The following is an 18,950-nucleotide window of genomic DNA, read 5'->3' on the forward strand; positions in this document are numbered from 1 at the left end:
CACTGAGAGGTAAAATAATAGACTCTGTGCCTTCTTTCTTGCTGACCAAAAGGAGTTTCCCACATAACTACATAGCAGTACACGCAAGGGTGTCATGTACTCCACCCAAGTTAGAAAAATGGAAGTGTCCACCTTGTGCTTTAAATAAAAGTTACTAACCATAGCTACTCATCATCTGTCAGTGATCTGAGTCTCTACCTTAGGTGATGGAAGCATATACAGAAGACTTAGCACAGTCACAGGCATTGGGACAGGCGTCCTAAAGAGTAAGAATACAGTTATCTGATGAATTACAGGTTAAGAGTTCATCTGTGTTCACCCCCGGAGACTGTAGAATATCTCTGATAGGCCTAAGCCTCATTCAAAACAATGGAACTGAGGAAGCCTTCTCACGAGTATCTTTCGTGGAATCTAAGTCCAGGCAGAGTCTCTGGAGCTCCCTCCTCTGCTGGTCTGTTCTCCAAGTTCCCATTTCTTCTCTTAGGGATTGTCTGGGTTTTTGTTTTTTTTTCTTTTTTAAATAAATCAAATGTGAGAACATCCAGCCTTTCTTTAGGCACAGAGCAACTACTTGAATGGGATAAGCCTGCTGTCTTTAAAGTACCTTTGTGTGATGTGCTCTGCGGGCTGTCTGTAGAAGAATGTGAAAAGGACTGGGGTTGTGTGACTTGGTGACTATAAATTAGAGGTATGTGGGGACGGAGGTGTCTTTCAAATTGATGGAAGGGGGTGCATTGTGTAGGCCTCAGCAGGTTTTGACATCAGGGAGGGAAGTGTTAAATTCAATCGGCGTACCACTGAAAATTCTCCTGTTCTGTGAAGGGCATGTATTCCAAGCTGCTAATGCTTGAACAGCAAGTGCTGTTCTGAATTCACAGCCCTTCAGAGACTACCACATATGTGTATATTTGGTGAATAGATTTTTGAATGTTTAATGCATATACATTCTACAAAATTCAAAAAATGTAAAAGGGCATTTCATGAAAATCCCCTTTGTACTTGTGTCCCATTTCCTCTCACTGGAGACACAGTTAGCAGTTCCAAGGTGTGAAAGCTCTCTTTATATGTGGACCTGTGTGCAAGGGATGTCCCCTCCCCCCTTCCTGGTGGCATTAAACCTAGAACTTGGAGCTCACTTCACTCTACAGTGAAGAGAGCTTCCCGGTGTTTGTCATGGCTCTATAGTGTCTGTTGATGAGGTGTTTCATAATTTAATTTGTTACTGTTGATGCTTAAATGGTGCTTCTCTGTCATTGTAGAGTATAATTTCAGAAGTGTGAAAGCAGAACCTGTGCATTTTTAATTTTGATGGCTACCCCCAAATGACTGTGAAGACTTGTCATGCTCATTTATACCTCCATACTGCCACTGAATCCTGTGTTACACATTCTTGGTATTTGGTCATCTCTTGAATTTGCATTCTTTTTATTATAAATAAAGTTAAGTTTCATAGTTTTTGACTGGGGATTTTATTCATGTTCTCTGCCAGTGTTTCCTTTGGGTGGTTTTTCCTTCCCCGCTTACTGATTTTTTTTATTTCTTTTAAGAGAATATGCATTTTTTGTTAGCTTTTTGAAGTAGACAGAATCATGTGCTCTCTGCTTCTGCTCCCCAACGATGTCCTTGCTCTAATCTCCAGAACTAGTAAAACTGTTCAGACTTTGGCAAGTATGACTAAAGTGAGAGCTTTGACATGGAGAGATAACCCTTACCCAGTCACACAAGTCTTTCAGAGTGACCATGCGGCTGTGGCAGAGAACAGACTCCAGAAGCTCAGGGAGGAGCCTTGCTTCTGGCTGTTCTGTGAAGGAAAGAGGGGGCCACGAGCCAGGGAATGTGGGTGGCCTTCAGGAGCAGTTTCTCCTCCAGAGCCACGTGGGAGGTGGGCAGCATTGCTAACACCTTGAGTTTAGCCCGGAGAAACTCTTGGGCTTGGCTTTACAAAGCTCTATAACTTTTTGTAGTTTTAAGCTACTAAGTTAGTGGCAATTTGTTGTAGCAATAATAGAAAGCTGATACATAGGTGCTGTATTTTGAGTGCCCTCAGTTTGCTGCTTGTCCTAATGTCTTGATTATTCATAGTTTTTGCTGTGCAGGAGTGTGTTTACTGTATGTTAATGAATGCTGTACTTTATACTTTTTTTTTTTTGGCAGTAATGGCCTTGAGCTCAGGGCCTACACCTTGAGCCACTCCACCAGCCCTTTTTTGTGATATGTTATTTTCCAGATAGGGTCGTGCAAATTATTTGCTTGGGCTGGCCTCGAATCACGAGCCCCCTGATCTCTGCTTCCTGAGTAACTAGGATCACAGGCGTATGCTTGTATTTTAATGGCCTTCAGATCTCAGGGTCTTTCTTTTCTAAGGTTAATTTTTAAATTTCCATTTTTATTCTCGTGCTTTTATCTCACTTCCTCTTGCGTGTCTTCTTGTCTCTTTTTAATAGTGAGAGAACTTCAAAATGAAGTGATAGTATAACCGCTGCTCGTCATAAGGAAGGGTCAATGAGGAGCAGGCATCAGTGCTGAAGGCAGGGCACATGCAGAGTCCTTGCTGTTTTGAACTACTTTGGCAGGTGGAAGATACTGTCAGTCAGAACCTAGAGTGATTGCTTCTAAAAGCATGCTTTGGGACACCTCTCTCATCCCTCCTCTGCAGGAAGACATGGTCGAGGCCAGAGACTTGGCTGGATGTTAGGGCTTCCGTCACAGAGTGGTTTGTGGAAACTTGGCTGCTAACTTGATTCTTAGCTGTGGTTAACAGTCCTTAAAGAGGCTTTGAGAGGGGCCGCCTCCTGGGCCTGTTGTATGAAACCTTCATGAACGCCAATGCGAGGAGTTTTGACAGTTTCAGAGTTGATTTAGTATCGAGACAGGCAGGATGGTAAGCACATTATGAGTTTATGAAACTCACATCTCATAGCTGTGATATTCAGTGACTCACCTGACATTATAACTCTTAATTGGCAATATTGCCTCTGGAACATAGGAGGTCTGACTTGCTGCTAAAGAGAACACCCTGTGGTGCTTTGCCTTGACACTAATACCAGAGGAGTAAAATAGACTTTCATTTTTCTAATCAAACTCTGTCCTTCATTTCTTTGTCACTAAAGTGGGGAAATGCCTACCTCATCAGGACTGACACAGAGCTCTCTGACCCTGTCAGACCAGTGTATTCTACACCTTTGCTCTTGTTGTTCTGTGTCTCGTTATGCAGCAACAAAGACTGCTAACGTTGAGTATGTATGCAAGGCCTGCTTCAGTCTTCTTAGTATTGGTCCTTAAACACGACACACTGGTGCCATACTCCCTCCATGGAGTGTTGATTTCATATGCTGATATTCAAAACCCACATCAGATACAAATATTAATCCAAGTGTGCTGATTCACGCCTATAATCCCAAGCAGTTAGGAGGCAGAGACAATAGTATCTTGAGTTCGAAGGCATACTGGGCTACCTAGTGAGACACTGTCTCAAAAAACAATAGCAAAACGAAAGGTGAATATTAGTGAGTGCCTGTATTCCCTTTAGTGGTATGTCTTTGCCCATGATAGGATGACTTTTTATAGGACCAGGATCGTTATTTTTCTGCTTTGCTTTTGTATGTGGCATACAAATAAATCCCCAGTGGTTAAGCAGACAGATGAGCAGCAGTCACATGGGTCTTGTGAATAGCCACATTAATACTGGATGATCAATGGTTTGCTTCACGTGCACTGCACATCGAGGCCTGAGCCAGAGTAATGCACATCTTCCCGCTGCTGTGGTAGCATGCTTCTTAGGATGCTGCTGCTGAAGTTGTGTTTAAAGCTTTGTGCTCTGCACAGAAGAAAATGCACATGCGGCTAAAAACTTATATATGGTTTTTGGGGGGGTTCACAGCCCCATCCAAGAGGTGCACAAATGTGAGGTAAAGAATTTTTAGTCTTACAATACTTGATAATAAATGACTGTTAAAAAAAAATTGGGGTCTTAAGGCAAAGTTGGTTTGTAATAATTTTAGGTTCTATGATTTGTAATCTACATGCATCAGAATAACATCTTTTTGCTAGTTAAGTAGAGTTACGCATCCTCTTGAAGTAAACCATAAAATTATTACACTTGAATGGAAGCAAAAATACATTAAGTGATATTTCAGAAATGAAACCAGTGTAAGAACATGGTAGCCAGGAAGCAAAAGAGAGGTAGCAGTCCCAATATTCCTGTTATCAAGGGCATTCCTCAGTGACCTCCTTCTCCACCTAGACTCCTCCACCCCCTGCGTTTCTACCTCCTTCCTAGTGCCATCACCTGGAGACCAAGCTTTCAATATATAAACTTTTGGGGAACATTTAGGATCCAAAGCATAATAACCTCATACACTAACATGTACAGGAGTCTAGTGGCCACATTGTCTGGCTTTTGGTATATTCCTATAGTAAGCAAGTGGGAGAACAGGGAAAGATGAGCACTTAGGAGAGATGAGGAAGTGGGAAGAGTGAGAATCAGTATTAAAATTATAAGGATACAAGATGTGTCCTGATGCATGATTATTAAAGGTTCTATGTTCTCCAAAGACCTTGATTATTAAACATTTAGTGCTTGAACCGACTGTGTCTTCCTTGGGCCTTCTATTCCAGTAGTTGGGAGTTAAAGAAGCATGCTAAGAAGTTTTCAAAGGAAAAAAGAAACTTTAGAAAGGAAGAAAGGAAAAGGAAGGAAGGAACCCACCTTAGGCCAAGGATATAGCATTTTAGACAATTAAAACTGGACTTGTAACATTTTCTGTAACTCTACCCTTCATTTGATAAGAAATCTGACAATGTAGTTATAATGTATCTACAAAATGAGTTAAATTTTAGAGTTATTCTGGCTCATATAATACGGTTCTGCTACTTTGAAAAAAGCTAACTGGATCAATAAGACAAAGGCACATTTACCTCAGTGTTTGCTTTCTTCTCTTCCCTGCAATGAAATGCCAGTTACAGTTTGTAGAAGTGAAGTGTGTGATTACCGTCAGGAAGCTGAGACAATGCGCCATGCTTGCTTTGTATGACCAGCAGGTCCTTCGGCTCTGCCCACGGTGCCCTGCCCTGTGTCCATTCCTCTCTGCCTATCCTCATCCACGTCTGGCCCAGCGGTACCTCTCACCGGGACTCCATCAGCATTGGGATCAGTCATTGTGTTGGCTTTAGTGTTCTGTTCCCTCACATTCATGTTGAACTTAAATCCCCAGTGCATGGTACTGGGGGTGCTTAGACCATGATGGTGGAGCCCTCTTAAATGACCGACAACCCTAGAAAAAGGCACCACAAAGGGAGTTTGTCCGTTTTGCCTTTCTGCCTTCAGCCATGGGAGGATCCAGTGTTCCTCTTCTCTGAGGTCACAGGGTGTAGGGTACCATCGTGAAAGCAGAGAAACGGGCCCTTATTAGACAGTGACCCTGCCCTGCTGGTGCCTTGACCCTGGACTTCCCAGAACTGGAAAATAACTTTCTGTTCATTATAAATTATCCAGCCTGGTGCTCTGTTATAGTAGCACAGAATGGCCAAGGGCAGCAGTGTGGTTCCTGTACTGCATATGAAAGGATGTATTTAAAATAATTGTTCAAATAGATCAGAGATTAGAGGCTTAGGTATAATACGGAATTTAATTTTCTTTAAAAAAAAAAAAAAAGACTGGAGGCACCTTTAAGAGCTTCTTCATTTGCCCCCAAGTCCTTCATGTAGCCATGCCCTGCAGCCTGAGACCTGGTTGCCTGTGTTTGTAGCAGAGGTACTTGCTGCCTGTCCCTAAGGAGGGCTCCTGGTTCCATGTACCCACGCCTCCTCTGAGAAGGTCTGTGAGTTGAAGGTTGTCAAAAATTGGGTCCAGATAAGAATCTGACAATAGCCAGTGAATAACTGAGTTTCTATACTGCAGACGCCTAGCAGAGCTTCTATCTAATGAGTTGCACTACTTTTTCTCCAGTGATAGAGGATTGTTTTTTGACAGTTTGCCAGGTCCTGCCCGGCTTTGAATTACTGGGATGATAATGTCTTTTTTTTGTTTTAATTCCCAGGGTGGGGCGGGAGGCAGTACCTAGGTTGAACTCAGGCCTCACACTTGCTAGGCAAGCACTCTTCCTCTTGAGCCATGTCACCAGCCCTGTTGTGCTGGTTATTTCAGAGATAGGCTCTCTTGTTCCACACTCCTCTTCTTTTTTAGCCTAGACCAGCATAGACCATAACCCTCCTGTTCGAAGCTCCCCTCCCCACCACTGGGATGACAGATGCCCACCACCATGCCCAGCTTTTTCAGTTGATGGAGTCTCCCAACCCCTCTCCCCTCATGCTGACCTGGATCCTCAGTCCTCCTGATATCAGTCTCTCAAGTAGCTGGGATTACACATGTGAGCCACCAGCTCCAGGATTACTGTTTTCAATTTTAAATGCTTCATTGTCACAATAGTAGTATTTATATAGTACAGTGTGTCAGGCTCTGCTTACATGTAGTAAAGATCGGTGCTGTGACTTAGGCACAGTTTAGTAGCTTTCTCAAGGTCACACACCTAGTAGGTTGTTGAGCTAGCATCCAGTTTATGCAAGTTGAATCTGATCCTCACTCTAACCAAAGTACAGTGCAGCTTTAAAAGTGTATTATTCTTTGACAAAAGACCGATATCCAGAATATATAAAGAGCTTCAAAGATCAATACTAAACGGACAACAGAGTAAAAATAATCAAAAGACTTAAAAAATGTGAAATGGCCAATAAACACACGAAAAGATCCTCAGTGTCATGATCATCGGGAAATAAAGCCACAGTGGTTTGTAGATGGTGCTGTACACCTGCCACAGTGAGCCTCGAGAAGACAGAAATCACCAAATATTGGCAGGAAGGTGGAACACATCAAGCTTTCATACCTGGTTTTGTTTTAATTTTTCTGGTGGTACTGAGATTTGAACACAGGGTCTTGTGTGCGGTAGGCTGATGCTCTCCCACTTGAGCCACACCCACAGCTCTGTCGGATTGCTGATGGAACAAGTAATATGCAGCCACGTTGGAGAACAGTGTTAGTTTCTTATGGTAAAACATGCATTCATACTGTGACTCATCAATTCCATTTCTAGGTAATTATCCATGAGAAATGAAAGCATTCCTACCAGAAGACTTACACAAGAATGTTATTCATAACTAGGAACAACCAGTGTGCCCATCAGTGTAAGGGAAAAATAAATTGTAAGGGTTACTTAGTAAAATTAAAGGGTGAACTTCACATAAACAAAACGGGATGATGAGCAAAAGAAGGCAGACGAAACAGACAAGTGACAGTTCCAAATGGTTCCATTTGTAGGAAGGCCCAGAGTGGGCAAAACGAATCTGCATTTGAAATCAGAACAGTGGGTGCCTACTCGATCGGAGGGAGGCCGAAGAGGATTTTCTGGAGTGATAAAAATGTTCTGTCTTGATTATTATTAGTTATACGTATGTCTTAGTCAGTGCTCTTATAACAAAAACGTCATAAGCTACTTAGTTTATAAACACCAGAAATGTATGTCTCATCGTTTTAGAGGAAGGAAGGTCTAACGTCAAGGTGTCGGCAGACTTAGTATGCATTGAGGGTCCACTTTCTAGGTCATAGGTGCACTTCTCTAGCTGTGTCATCACAATGTGGGAAAGCAGGGTAGCTTTTTAGAGTCTCTTAGGAGGGCACTAGTCCCAGTCACCAGGGTTTCACCCTCAGCACCTTGTCACTTCCCACAGACCCCTCTTCTTGGGAGTTAGGATTTCAGCAACAGTGTAGCATAGCAACAGGTGGGTAGAATTCTAAATTGATGTATGTCGTCATGTATAATACACCTTATAAATTATGTACAGTTTTTTAAAAGGCAAGGAAGGCTTTCAGACAAGCACAATGATGATGGAATGACAAGAAGCACTGTACAGTATGTGGAGACACACCAAGTACTGTGTGAAGCAGACTGTTACCTAGAGCCTCATCTGATTTTCATAATAACTAGGACAAGTTTAAGTGTAGTATAATTTTTTAAGAAGTCAGCAAGGTATATTACTCTTAACAAAGGATTGTATTAATAACTATCATATTAAAACTTTTGTAACGGGAAGACTTAGGTGTCTGTGAGTCTTGTAGAACATTCAGTAACTTAAAAGCATTTCCTGGATTTTATGTAAAGAATAATTGTTAATTCTGGGAAATGATTCTGAAAGGAAACCAGAATATAGTCTGGTTTCTGCTCTTTTAAGAGTTTCCCAAAAAGAAAGCACGAGGAATTTCTATAGGTCAGTTTGCTCAATTGTATAATTTAAACGGAACATTTGACTTTCTATGATTTGTATAAATAACTTAGGTCCGGTTGATAGACAACATAAAAAGCAGCATCTAAGTTTAAGCATGTTTGTTTCAGCATCTTGTCTGTAATGTCTTAACTGTGAGGAACTTAAGAGATAATTAAACAGAGCAGTGATTTGTGCAGTGTCAGATATGTAAACCAGTTAGTTCTACGGAAACTTGTGGTTCAATGGTGTTAGTCTCTGGCCCTCCTCAGCCTGTCCCATGACAATCAGATGTGCTTGAATTCTGGAATGATGAATTAAAATAAGAGTTCCGTTGTTTTTCCTCCGAGGGTAATCTTCAGAATAAAGGATTGTCTTTAAAGTTAGTTCCTGGGTTTTGAGCTCTTTCTAGTAGGTTACTTTTCTGGACCATCATGAAGGTAATGAGCATATTAGTCACCTCATTGTTAGCTAGTGTGGTCTCTGGCTCTCTTCTGTTCATGGAACGCTAACTCCTGATCTCTGCATCTATTTTAGTAATAGTTACGCACGAGTGCGAGCCGTGGTGATGACCCGAGATGACTCGAGTGGCGGGTGGCTCCCCCTTGGAGGGAGCGGACTGAGCAGCGTCACAGTCTTCAAGGTCCCCCATCAGGAGGAGAATGGCTGTGCTGACTTCTTCATCCGTGGAGAGCGACTCAGGGACAAAATGGTAATGCGTAGCATTCTATCGTGTAATCTGGGGCGCTTTGTAGAAAATGTACCTTTAAATTATAATCTCCGTGTTATTGATGAGTTGTTTTTGCCTTTGACTCAGTGATTGTTTAGGGAGCTGTTTTCCTGTTAGAGACAGTGAGCTATGACATTAACGTGCATACATTGTGTGGGGTGCTGCTTGTCACCCAGCTTTTAATGCAGGAATGGTCGTGAGCAGTCCCCTAGTTACTGCATCAGCTATACCCTGTCTCTCCCTCTGCTACAATTCCCCAGACCACAGGTGTCAAACTGGTCTCTCTGACAAATTGAGGCTTGCCACCAGCTTTGTTTTGATTTGTTTTTTGTTGTGGACTATGACCTAACAGTGCTTTTTATGTTTTTAAAGGGTCAAGTTAAAAAAAAAATCATAATTTTGTGACACATAAAAATTCTGTGAAATTCAAATTTCATTGTCTATAGGTAAGTTTTTTTGAACATGGCCAGAGTCATTCATTTATATTTGTCTGACTGCTTTCACACTCAAGACAGCTGAATAGAGGCGACAGAGACTTAAGTGTAGGGCCCAGTGCAGAAAATCTTTGACTCACGTCCTTGATTTGTAGTCTGAGGCGCTCTCTCCATTCCCCATAACAGTCTGCTTACTCTAAATCAGGACCACCTGTGGCCAGCCTAATTTTTAATACTATAACCTTCCACCTAGATGTCTACATTTTTTAAGTTTAGTCTAGCCTTTGATGTTACTTACTTGTTCTCCTTTAATTAGTGTGAAAGCTCTTTCTCCTTTATTTCATTTGTGAGCCAAAATCAGTTAATGACATCTGTGAGCCTGAGTTACATTCATGTCATTTCTGCATCAAGGAAGAGTGAATCTGCATGGGAAGTAGCATGAAAGTAAAGCACTGGGAACTTCTCAGACCTTGAAAACACCTGGCATGTCCTTTAAACATGGATTTGTGGACTAGCTTATGAGCCCAGTCAGCTTTTGTGATACTTCTGTGAGAAATGTGTCCTAAGATTCAGATAATTCTCTTCACATGTGAACATTTTGAATATGATATACTTTTAGTTTGGGTTTTGTTTTCTTGCCTTTTTTTTTTCTTTTTTAACTACTGAACCATTTCAGTAATTTAGAAAGTTGCTTAACTTGTCTGTGCCCCAGTGTCTGTCTTAGCTAAGGGAGAGTTACCCTAATTTATCTCGAAAGACTTCCAAGTCTCCTTATTTTGCAAATTCATGATTGATTTCTATGTTACACATGGTACTATGTCCCAACTCACCAGAATGTGCTTTAGAATTGTGGGAAACAACAGTTAGTCAGGAGTGAATACAATAAATATAATGAGTTATCTTTAAAAAGTTTAAGTATTTGAAGGTGGTTCTGACCTTGGATAAAATGATACATGGCACAGGCTCTAATGCATTTTTAACCTTGGAGACAACTATGAAACAGTGACTTGTCTTAGAGTACCATGCTTCTAGTTTGATAATGGGAATGCTAGTGGAAAAAAAGTTGGAGATTGTAGAAACTGAGTAAAATATTGGGGACCTAAGATGCCTTTTGTAAAACTGTTTTGAACAGTAAAATTTTAAATTGTGAACATAAAAAAGCAGAAGAAAGAAGTCAAGGATTCATTAAGACTTGGAGATTAAAAGCTTGCTAGGAAAAGCTTACCAACAAGAACAGATAGCCTAGATGTAAAATAAGAACAGGTCAGAAAACGGTGTGTTGGGCATAGTGATGGAGACAGCTCCCTGCAGGTGACTCAGTAAGGGCCCAGAACTCTATAACCTGGAGTGGGGCTGGTCAGACAGCTCCAGTTTTTCAGGGTGTGGCTTCCCATAAAGCTAGTGAACATAGACCTGGAATTCAGAAAGAGCACAGTCTTATTCCTGGATAGAGCATAAGGGAGGGAGACAAAACAAAAAATAGAGCACTTAACTGTGTCCTAGGTTAAGTCATAGGATGTAGACTCCTGATAGACTAGTAAGAAAGCTCTCTTCGTTCTGTGTGGACTGGGAATGGAGCACCTGTTCTTTCGCTTACCCATTTCTCCTTGAGGACGAGTGCCATTTGTGAGACGGGCACCGAACTTCTAAATGTAACCTCATGGAGAAACTGCCCTCAGTGGGAGGGTTGCCGTATTTCTTACAGGGATTCACTGTGGTAAAGCGTTCTAGGTCCTGGGCACCTGGATGACCCGCAGGTGTGACTCATGGAGTAACTTGAAGACAGCAGGGTGGTGTAGAATGTCAAGACAGTGACGGGAGACAGTGGGCAGTTGGCCTTCTGGGATCAGATGTCCATTGCCTCAGTGTTCTTACTCATTTGCTTTATTCTAATCCATTTTTTGAGTTAGAGTTTTTGGATTTTCTTTTAAGAGTATTGTGTGAATATAAGTTTATTGGTTTATAATAGTTTTAAAGATTTCTCAGTGAATAAATAGTATGTTTTAATTTTCCTATGTTATAATTACGTCAGACATAATTGGTATAAACTGTTCTATACTCAGTTGTCTGAGAACCACATCTTAGAATCCTCAACCTTAGATGACTTACAGAAGTGAAATTCTTAGTAACTTATAGAACACAAGTTCTTTGCACTCCATGAGAGTAAACTCATGCCCTTTAAGAAAACAGAGTAGGAAGAGATGTACATAACCCTTGGCTAATGAAGACGTACTGACTGGTGAGGAGGAAGATGTCTGTTCTCGGTGAAGAGAACTGTGCTTTGCAGAAGACTTTTCCTGTCCTGAAGACAGGTCTCATTCTCTTTCCACAGGGTGTGCAGCATATCATATCCATAGGTTCTGCCATCTCATACCAAAGGTGCTGAAAACAAAATTGTGTGTACCCTCAGCATGTACTCTTTTCCTGGTGATTCCCACCCGGTACCTTACTGTTGTTATATGACCTCCATTACGTGGCATCTGCATCGTGCTGGATGCGGTGATGGAGACGTGACTTGACCGCTATGGAATGTGCACAGGTTCCATGGAATGGGCCGGCTCCATTACTCTCTTGTGGGGCATCCTGGAGCTGATCCTTGCAGACACCGAGTGACTGTGCTTCACTTCTTTTTTAAGAGAGGGGGCACAGATGAAGAGCAGGCTGTCCAGGCCTTTTAACAAAGGCCTTGTTGTGTTTACTTGAGTCTCTCGCTCATTCGTTCACTGGAGGTGCCTTGCAATCATGACTTCTATGTGTTTACCTGTAACTTGCTCTGTTTGTGACTCCTCCGAAAGGAGAGCTAGCCTGTGAGTACTCTAATTGAAAGCTTCCCAACCTGTTTAGCCTTTATTGGGTTAAAGTAATGGGGTCCTTCAAACTGATACCTTATACATTTCTTCTTCTGTGTGTGTCTGAGGAGAAAAGGGTTGAAAATTGCTGCATAATTGGCTTTTGTGCTTTACTGATGGTTGACAAAGAATTTGAAAGAAATGCCAGGCTGGGTTGTTGCAGCCTCAGAAGGTGAAGGCATAGTACTTCCTACAGATGGGTGGGGTGGAGTGGCCCTTGTCCAGGATAGGCTCTCAGAGCTGCTCCGTGCATGCCCTTTGAGTGCTGTGCGGCCTTGAGGTCCTTCCTTCCCTCTTTCATGCCCGAGGCCATCCATTTCGTAAAATGGTACATGTGTGCAGGTGATCCTTACAAAGAGCTTCAAGGTCCCCGTGACAAACTTTTTCTTTCATATTGAATTTTCATTAGATACGGTGGCTCTTAAAACACTGAATTATAACACACCTTTACATTCTTTGTAGCTGCCTGAATGAACTGTTAATAGGAGCATTAAAAATCGCTGAAATATTTATTTACTGCTAACCACAGGTTTTAGTAATTAAAAATAGCTATTTTTAAGTTTATAGATAATAAAATACTACAAATTTACTAATGTGAGCAAAGTAATTTTTTTGGCGGGGGGGGGTGGGGAGCAGTGGGTTTTGAACTCAGGGCCTCACTGTTACTAGGCAGGCACTCTACTACTTGAGCCACTCTACCAGCTCTTTTTTTGTGATTTTTTTTTTTTTTTTTTTATGCTATAGGGTCTCACAAACTATTTGCCCAGCCTGGCTTCAAACCTTGATCCTTCTGATCTCTGCCTTCTATGAGTGAGTAGCTAGGATTATAGGCATGAGCCACTGAAAGTTACGTGTTTTAAAGCATAAGCCATGCTAAGATACGTCTTAAAAGAGCTGGCGAAGATGCTTAGAGAAGCAAGCACAAGCAAGGTTGTAAGGTGGCTGCCAATGAAACTTCAGAGTGACAGAGGTGACCTTGACACTGGAGAGATGATGAATAAACACGTTCAGTTAGGAAGTTGCCCAAGAGAGTAAGTAACTAATCGAGCTTGGATAAAAAATTATTTATAAAAATAAAAGTGCTATTATTCTAAAATAATGGTTGTGTTGTTTACAAAGAACACACTTTTTGAAATGGGGCTTCTTGCCAGATATTGGAGCGTCAAACATACTTGTTTTCTAGGAAGAAAATAATTATAACAGTAGCTTTACTACTAAGGCGACTCAGCCCCTTTTTACCATCTTAAAAGACAAGAGAAACGTCTTTCTGCCTTGGGTTGGACTTTGTGAATGCACGAAACAATAATTCCCTGCTAAGCTTTTCCACAGTGCCTCTGAATTCCTCCATCGTGAAACCTCAGGCCCTACAGAAGTGGTGTCACGAGTCTTCCCTTGAGGTTCTGCCTTCCTGGCAGCCTGTGTCCTGACGGACACTGGACGAAGGATGCAAAGCTGGGGGAGGAGTGGGGGTTGCAGTGCATTTGCTGCTCCTTCTCCCCTGCATGCCTTCCCTCTCCCTCCTGCTACCCTGTAGCCCTTTGTCCACACATGGGACCATCCTCTGCTATTCATTTGCTTTCTTCTATACTCCCAACTACTTGGGAGGCTGAGATCAGGAGGACTGTGGTTCAAGGCCAGCCCAGGCAATGTTGAGAGCCCCTGTCTCCAAAATAAGCAGAGCAAAATGAAATGGAGGTGTGGCTCAAGTGGTAGAGTGCCTGCTTTGCAAGCTCAGAAGTCCCATGTTTAAACCGCAGTCCCACCAAAAAATGGGAATGGCAACCTTTCAGAAATGCCTCCCCCCCCCCCCACCGTGGTGGTGTTGGGTTTGAACTCAGGGCCTCATGCTTGCTAGGCAGGTACTTTAGCACCTGAGCCGCACCATTTTTGATGCAGTGTAATTTATTGAGGGTTCCTCTAGGTCATTTGCCCTTTTTATTGTTAAATAGTGGTTTTAATAAGTGGGTGTCAGTTTATTTAACATTGAGTCATGAAAGACATGTAGGTTTCCAGTTTGGGCTTACACAAATAAGGCCGCTGTTCACAAGGTTTTCTGGGATAAACAACTCAGGCTGCACTTGATGGGTTAGGTCAGAGTGAACGTTACCACGAAGTATTTCAGGTAGCCGCTTGGTTTTAGTCGGTCAGGTTGTGATCTTGCACGTCCCAGGTGGCTCACCTTGTGTCTTCGTTTATTTATCTGCGCCTTCTGTGGTGTTCGTCTTTGCCGCTCTCACTTTCCCGTTGGGTTTGCTTCTTTAAGCTGTTGAGCTTTGAGGGTTCTGGTACTAGTAGACCTGTGGAGCCGTGTGGCTTGCAAGTGTTCCTCCTTGTCTTTTCATTCTGTCAGTAGGCTCATCTGCAGAGTAAAGCTTTCTCTTTTGGGGGGTAGGATTTGAACTCGGGGCTTAACACTTGCTAGGCAGGTGCTGTACCACTTGAGCCACTCCACCAGGCCTGAGTAAAGCTTTACACCTTGATCAGGTCCAGTGTGTCTGTGTTCATTTTCATGGATTGTGTTTTGGTTCAAGTCTAAGAATTCTGCCTAGCTGTAGGTCCTGAAGATTGATCCTATGTTTTTTTTTCCTAAAAGTTATATACTTTTTACTTAAACTCATATTTCATTTTAAATTGATTTTTATGTAAGATATGATACTTAGATTAGGGCACTACACACACACACACACACACACACACACACACACACACACACACAGTTGTGAAGATGTGGCACCACTGTTCGTCAGCTCAGGACAATGTGCAACACAAATTTTACTCAGACAGCTGGTGAAAATGTATTTTAGAACAAATCCCATGTCTCACAAATGACAGTCTCTTCCATAAAAGGGCACTAGTTTTGTCTCCTCCAGAAAACTTAAGTTGATACTATGAGGCAGCTATTTGGGTTCTAATTATCAAGTTTGGTTACTAAGTAATTCAATTTGAATTATTTTTTCCAGATTTAGATTTTTTATTTTAAAAATGAAATAGTCTTTCATTGGATTCTGAGGTATCCAGAAAGTTAACAGTAAAATTTTTCATGCTTAGTTACCCCTGTTATGCTTTTTAGATAGCACTATTTGTAAACATTTAATCGTCTGCTTGTAAGATAGCAACTACAATCGAGTACATATTAGTTAAAAGTATATATTTAGTTCACCCTCCTCTCCCAAATTACTGCTTGTTATCAGTGGAATGAAAATAGACTTATCTGCATTTCTGGTTTGGTGTATTGTAGATGCTCCCGGCACACATTCCTATAATTTAGGATGGGCTTCTGCTCTGTGTTTCTCAAAATCAGTGATAACATATCTCCACAAGTTTGGGTTATTTAACATTCAGTTTCCCCATCTTTCTCCTTCTGTATACTTCTACCCTGGGATTTCTTTCAGGTGGAGGAAAAATGCAGGAGATGGGAGCATTTCTCTTTTGTGTTTTGAATCTGTTAGTGACGTGGGTCCTTTGAGGTCTTGAGGACCTGTGGTCACCATTTGCGCTCTTCCGCCTACTGTACCCAAAAGGGTCCGCTCTCACAGCAGCTAACGTACTGGGCCAGTGATCCTCGCCACCGTCACTGCTGTATTTATTGAAGGTGACTGGGTCAAGCATTGTTTTGAGTGCTGTGCATTTGCCTCATTTAATTCTCTAAAGGCAGCCAGATAGTAAGTGCTGGAGACCAGGTGGTACTAGGCTTGTGGGGGCTGCAAAGCCTCAAAACGTAACCAACACTTGTACCACATGCCCTTCTACTTGTCATAGCTTACTCTTTTGTTTTGGACACTTTTTACTCATGAACGTGTGTTCTCATTAGCCACCTTTCCTGTCGTTCCCCACCACCAGCAAATCCTTAGCCAGTGCTAGAGGAAGCCACTTGCCTTTCACTCTTCCTCCAGCTTCAGTAGATTCTGGTAAATATGCTAGCTTTCATTTCCCTTTAATTCCAGAGTTCACCTGTTATGTGTTTTTTTTCATAATTAGTGTCTGTTTAACCTTACCATAAGAATGAGTAAGAATAAAAACAGAATAGGGGTATTTGTTCTTTTTGTTACCACTGAATTGAAAGACTTTGACATCGTAAAAGATCTGTGATTACAGAAGTCTCTAGCTAGGAAAGAATTTACATTTGTCTTAATCGACTTGGGTCTGTGTAGATCTGGGTTGGAATGCAAAGCTATTCTACCAGGTAACCCAGAGAATTATGGTTTTCCTCCTTATTATCGCTGTCCCCTTCCTAAAGCCAGCTGTGGCCGGTCCATGTGCAACTGTGACATTGAAGTTCTATTCTGACCTGCTGTGTGAAAGTCTGCTTTGTGCTTTACTTTTCACAGAGTCATTGTTAACATTTAAATGCTTTTGAATGTCTTGTGGCCTTTTCAAGTTAAACACCTTCTTACACATTTTAAGAATAAACCATGTTCGTTTTCTCACTGCACTTGCAGATGGTAAACTGGTGAACTCAGGAGACTTTGGAGCGTGGCTCTTTAGTGTGTCCCTCTTTGCTGCCCAAGTGACACATCAGTCAAGGGCTGTCGTGTCCGGTCACTGTGGCTGCGAATTTTTTTATGGTGGTTCTTCCTGACTCAGCTTTACCTTAGTCTGACTCACAGTAGCTGTCTGTACTCATTTTCTTCTAAAGTTTAATAGAAACAACTTCTGGGGAGTAGAAATGAGGGTGGGGCTGCTAATTTACTTTAATATTTTCTTTTTACTTTCTAATTTATGAACATCTCTCAGGTTTACCATGGGGAGCTGACAAAATTCACATGCTTGCAGAACTACTCAATCCCAGGAAGAAGTTCACTCGGTGATTAATGAGATTTAGTTAACTCCTGGCAGTTGCCTTTAGGTTAGACTTATCAGGACTCAAGTCTTCATTCCATGTGCAGTCTCCTGGGAGGGTGCCATGATCACCTCGTACCTGTAGGGTGCTTCTTTGCTATGTCTGTAATTAATGGGTTCAGGAACCACTTACCCCTTACCTTATTGCTCTTGTGAGCAAGTGGTTACCTGCTGATGGTGGGCTGGTTGCTTATAATTTCTTGGCAAAAATGTAACTGGTATTTTCTGCAGCTTGTTTGCTAATTAGCCTCTCCTAAAGACAGTAGACATTGAACTCTAAAGTTATGTTAAGGTACAGAATTAATGTAGTGAAAACCACAATGGGCTAACCTTGGAACACCTTCTGACATAGTTGAAGAGGGGCAACCACAAAGTAGACATCAGAATTCAGTTATTTTTAAGGATCCTTGTAGACCCGTAATTGTGGTTCACACTTATAATCCCAGCTACTCAGGACATAGAGATTGTAGTATTGTAGTCTGAGGCTGGCCTGGGCAAAAACTGTGAAAATATGAAAAGCAAAAGGGCTGGGACTGTGCTTGCCTAGCAAGTGCAGGGCCCTGTGCACAAGCTCCAGTATGGAGGTGAGGAAGAAAAGAAAGAATGTCCTCTAGCTCTTAATATTTTTCCAGGATTATAGATATAATGTTGACTACACAATGAGTAAAAGTTTATTGGGCATTCTTGTACTTTTCTTTGTAAAGTTTTTAATGTCCCTGTGGGTTTTAGTTTGTTTTGAAGTAGGAATTTAGTATGTTACTTAACCAAGGAGCACTATATGTATATTGTCTTTAGGGTGACAAGGGATGTATCTTCTTCTTTTAATGTTACTTTAAGTCAAGTGGAAAACAACTTTCTAATACATTGTGTGACTTGAAGCAGTGAGATTGTTACACTTCCTACAAGGAGGCTTTGAATCATGTTGATGCTTCTAGGGCTTATCCTAAAAGTCATCTATAAAGGCATTGTGGCAGTGGCCTTTGTTCTGTTTCTCTACCTGTTCCTAAGCCCACAACAGCCAAAGGACAGTTTCACGATATATGAAAGATAATGTATAATATCAACATTATCTTTTTTATTTTTAGTATCATTTTATTAAGAAAAGTAAATAATACAGAGATGAAAACAGAATAATGTTGAAATTGTCTTAAGAAGGGGGAAGGGAGAGGGGAGAATGACGGAGGGGATAAATCTAACTAAGATATATTGTAAGCACATATGTAAATATCACAATGTATCCCCCTATACAGTTATTACCTGCTAATAAAATTTTTTCAAAAAGCTAGTGAAATTTGAAGTTTGGCTCACCATTAGCTGGGATTTTTTTTGTGTTAATGGTCGTCACCCGTGGACTTGGTGTTAGGTGACTTTGGTGGGACGTGGTAGGCGTCTGTGAGTCACATGGCTGATTCCTGGCCTCCCATGCTCTCAGTACATGTTAAAGTTTTTTAAACCAAGTTAAAGTCATTTTTCTGTGAGTTCTGGGAACCTCTAAAAAGAAGATGCTATTTGAAAACTAGTGGAGCTTAGGGTAGATCATACTGAAATTTTATCTGAGGAAAACAGTTTAAAAATACTAATTTTGGAAAATTTAGAAGAAGAACTAGTTCAGTAATATTTTCATGTATTAAAATTGATTTAGCGATATTTTTACCCAATACCTGTAGAATGGAGCTGTTTTTATGGCCTCCATTTGCTTACTTAGTTTTACAGTACCGGGATTGAGTTTGGGGCCTTGGGCACTCCCCACCTATACGATGACCCCCACCCCCGCCTCCTTTTTTTTTCTTTTTTCTTTTTAAACAATTCCAAATTAACGTTTTCCAAAATACTATTTTTCTTATA

At 41.4% G+C, this 18,950-nt stretch overlaps 1 protein-coding gene across 4 annotated transcripts in view; it reads left to right on the forward strand.

Moving 5' to 3' along the window:
* The window catches only part of Spred1 (sprouty related EVH1 domain containing 1), a 73,116-nt gene that overhangs the window by 25,874 nt on the left and 28,292 nt on the right, over positions 1-18,950 (forward strand). For 3 of the 4 annotated variants that reach the window (XM_020183593.2, XM_074065632.1, XM_074065631.1), the window contains exon 2: positions 8,791-8,965. The exons of the other annotated variant lie outside the window; for it this stretch is intronic. In XM_020183593.2, the coding sequence (XP_020039182.1) occupies positions 8,791-8,965 (175 nt within the window). The remainder of the gene's footprint in view (positions 1-8,790; positions 8,966-18,950) is intronic. 4 annotated transcript variants of the gene reach the window in all.

Source organism: Castor canadensis, chromosome 2 (genome assembly GCF_047511655.1).
Source record: "Castor canadensis chromosome 2, mCasCan1.hap1v2, whole genome shotgun sequence".
NCBI classification, from domain to species: domain Eukaryota; kingdom Metazoa; phylum Chordata; class Mammalia; order Rodentia; family Castoridae; genus Castor; species Castor canadensis.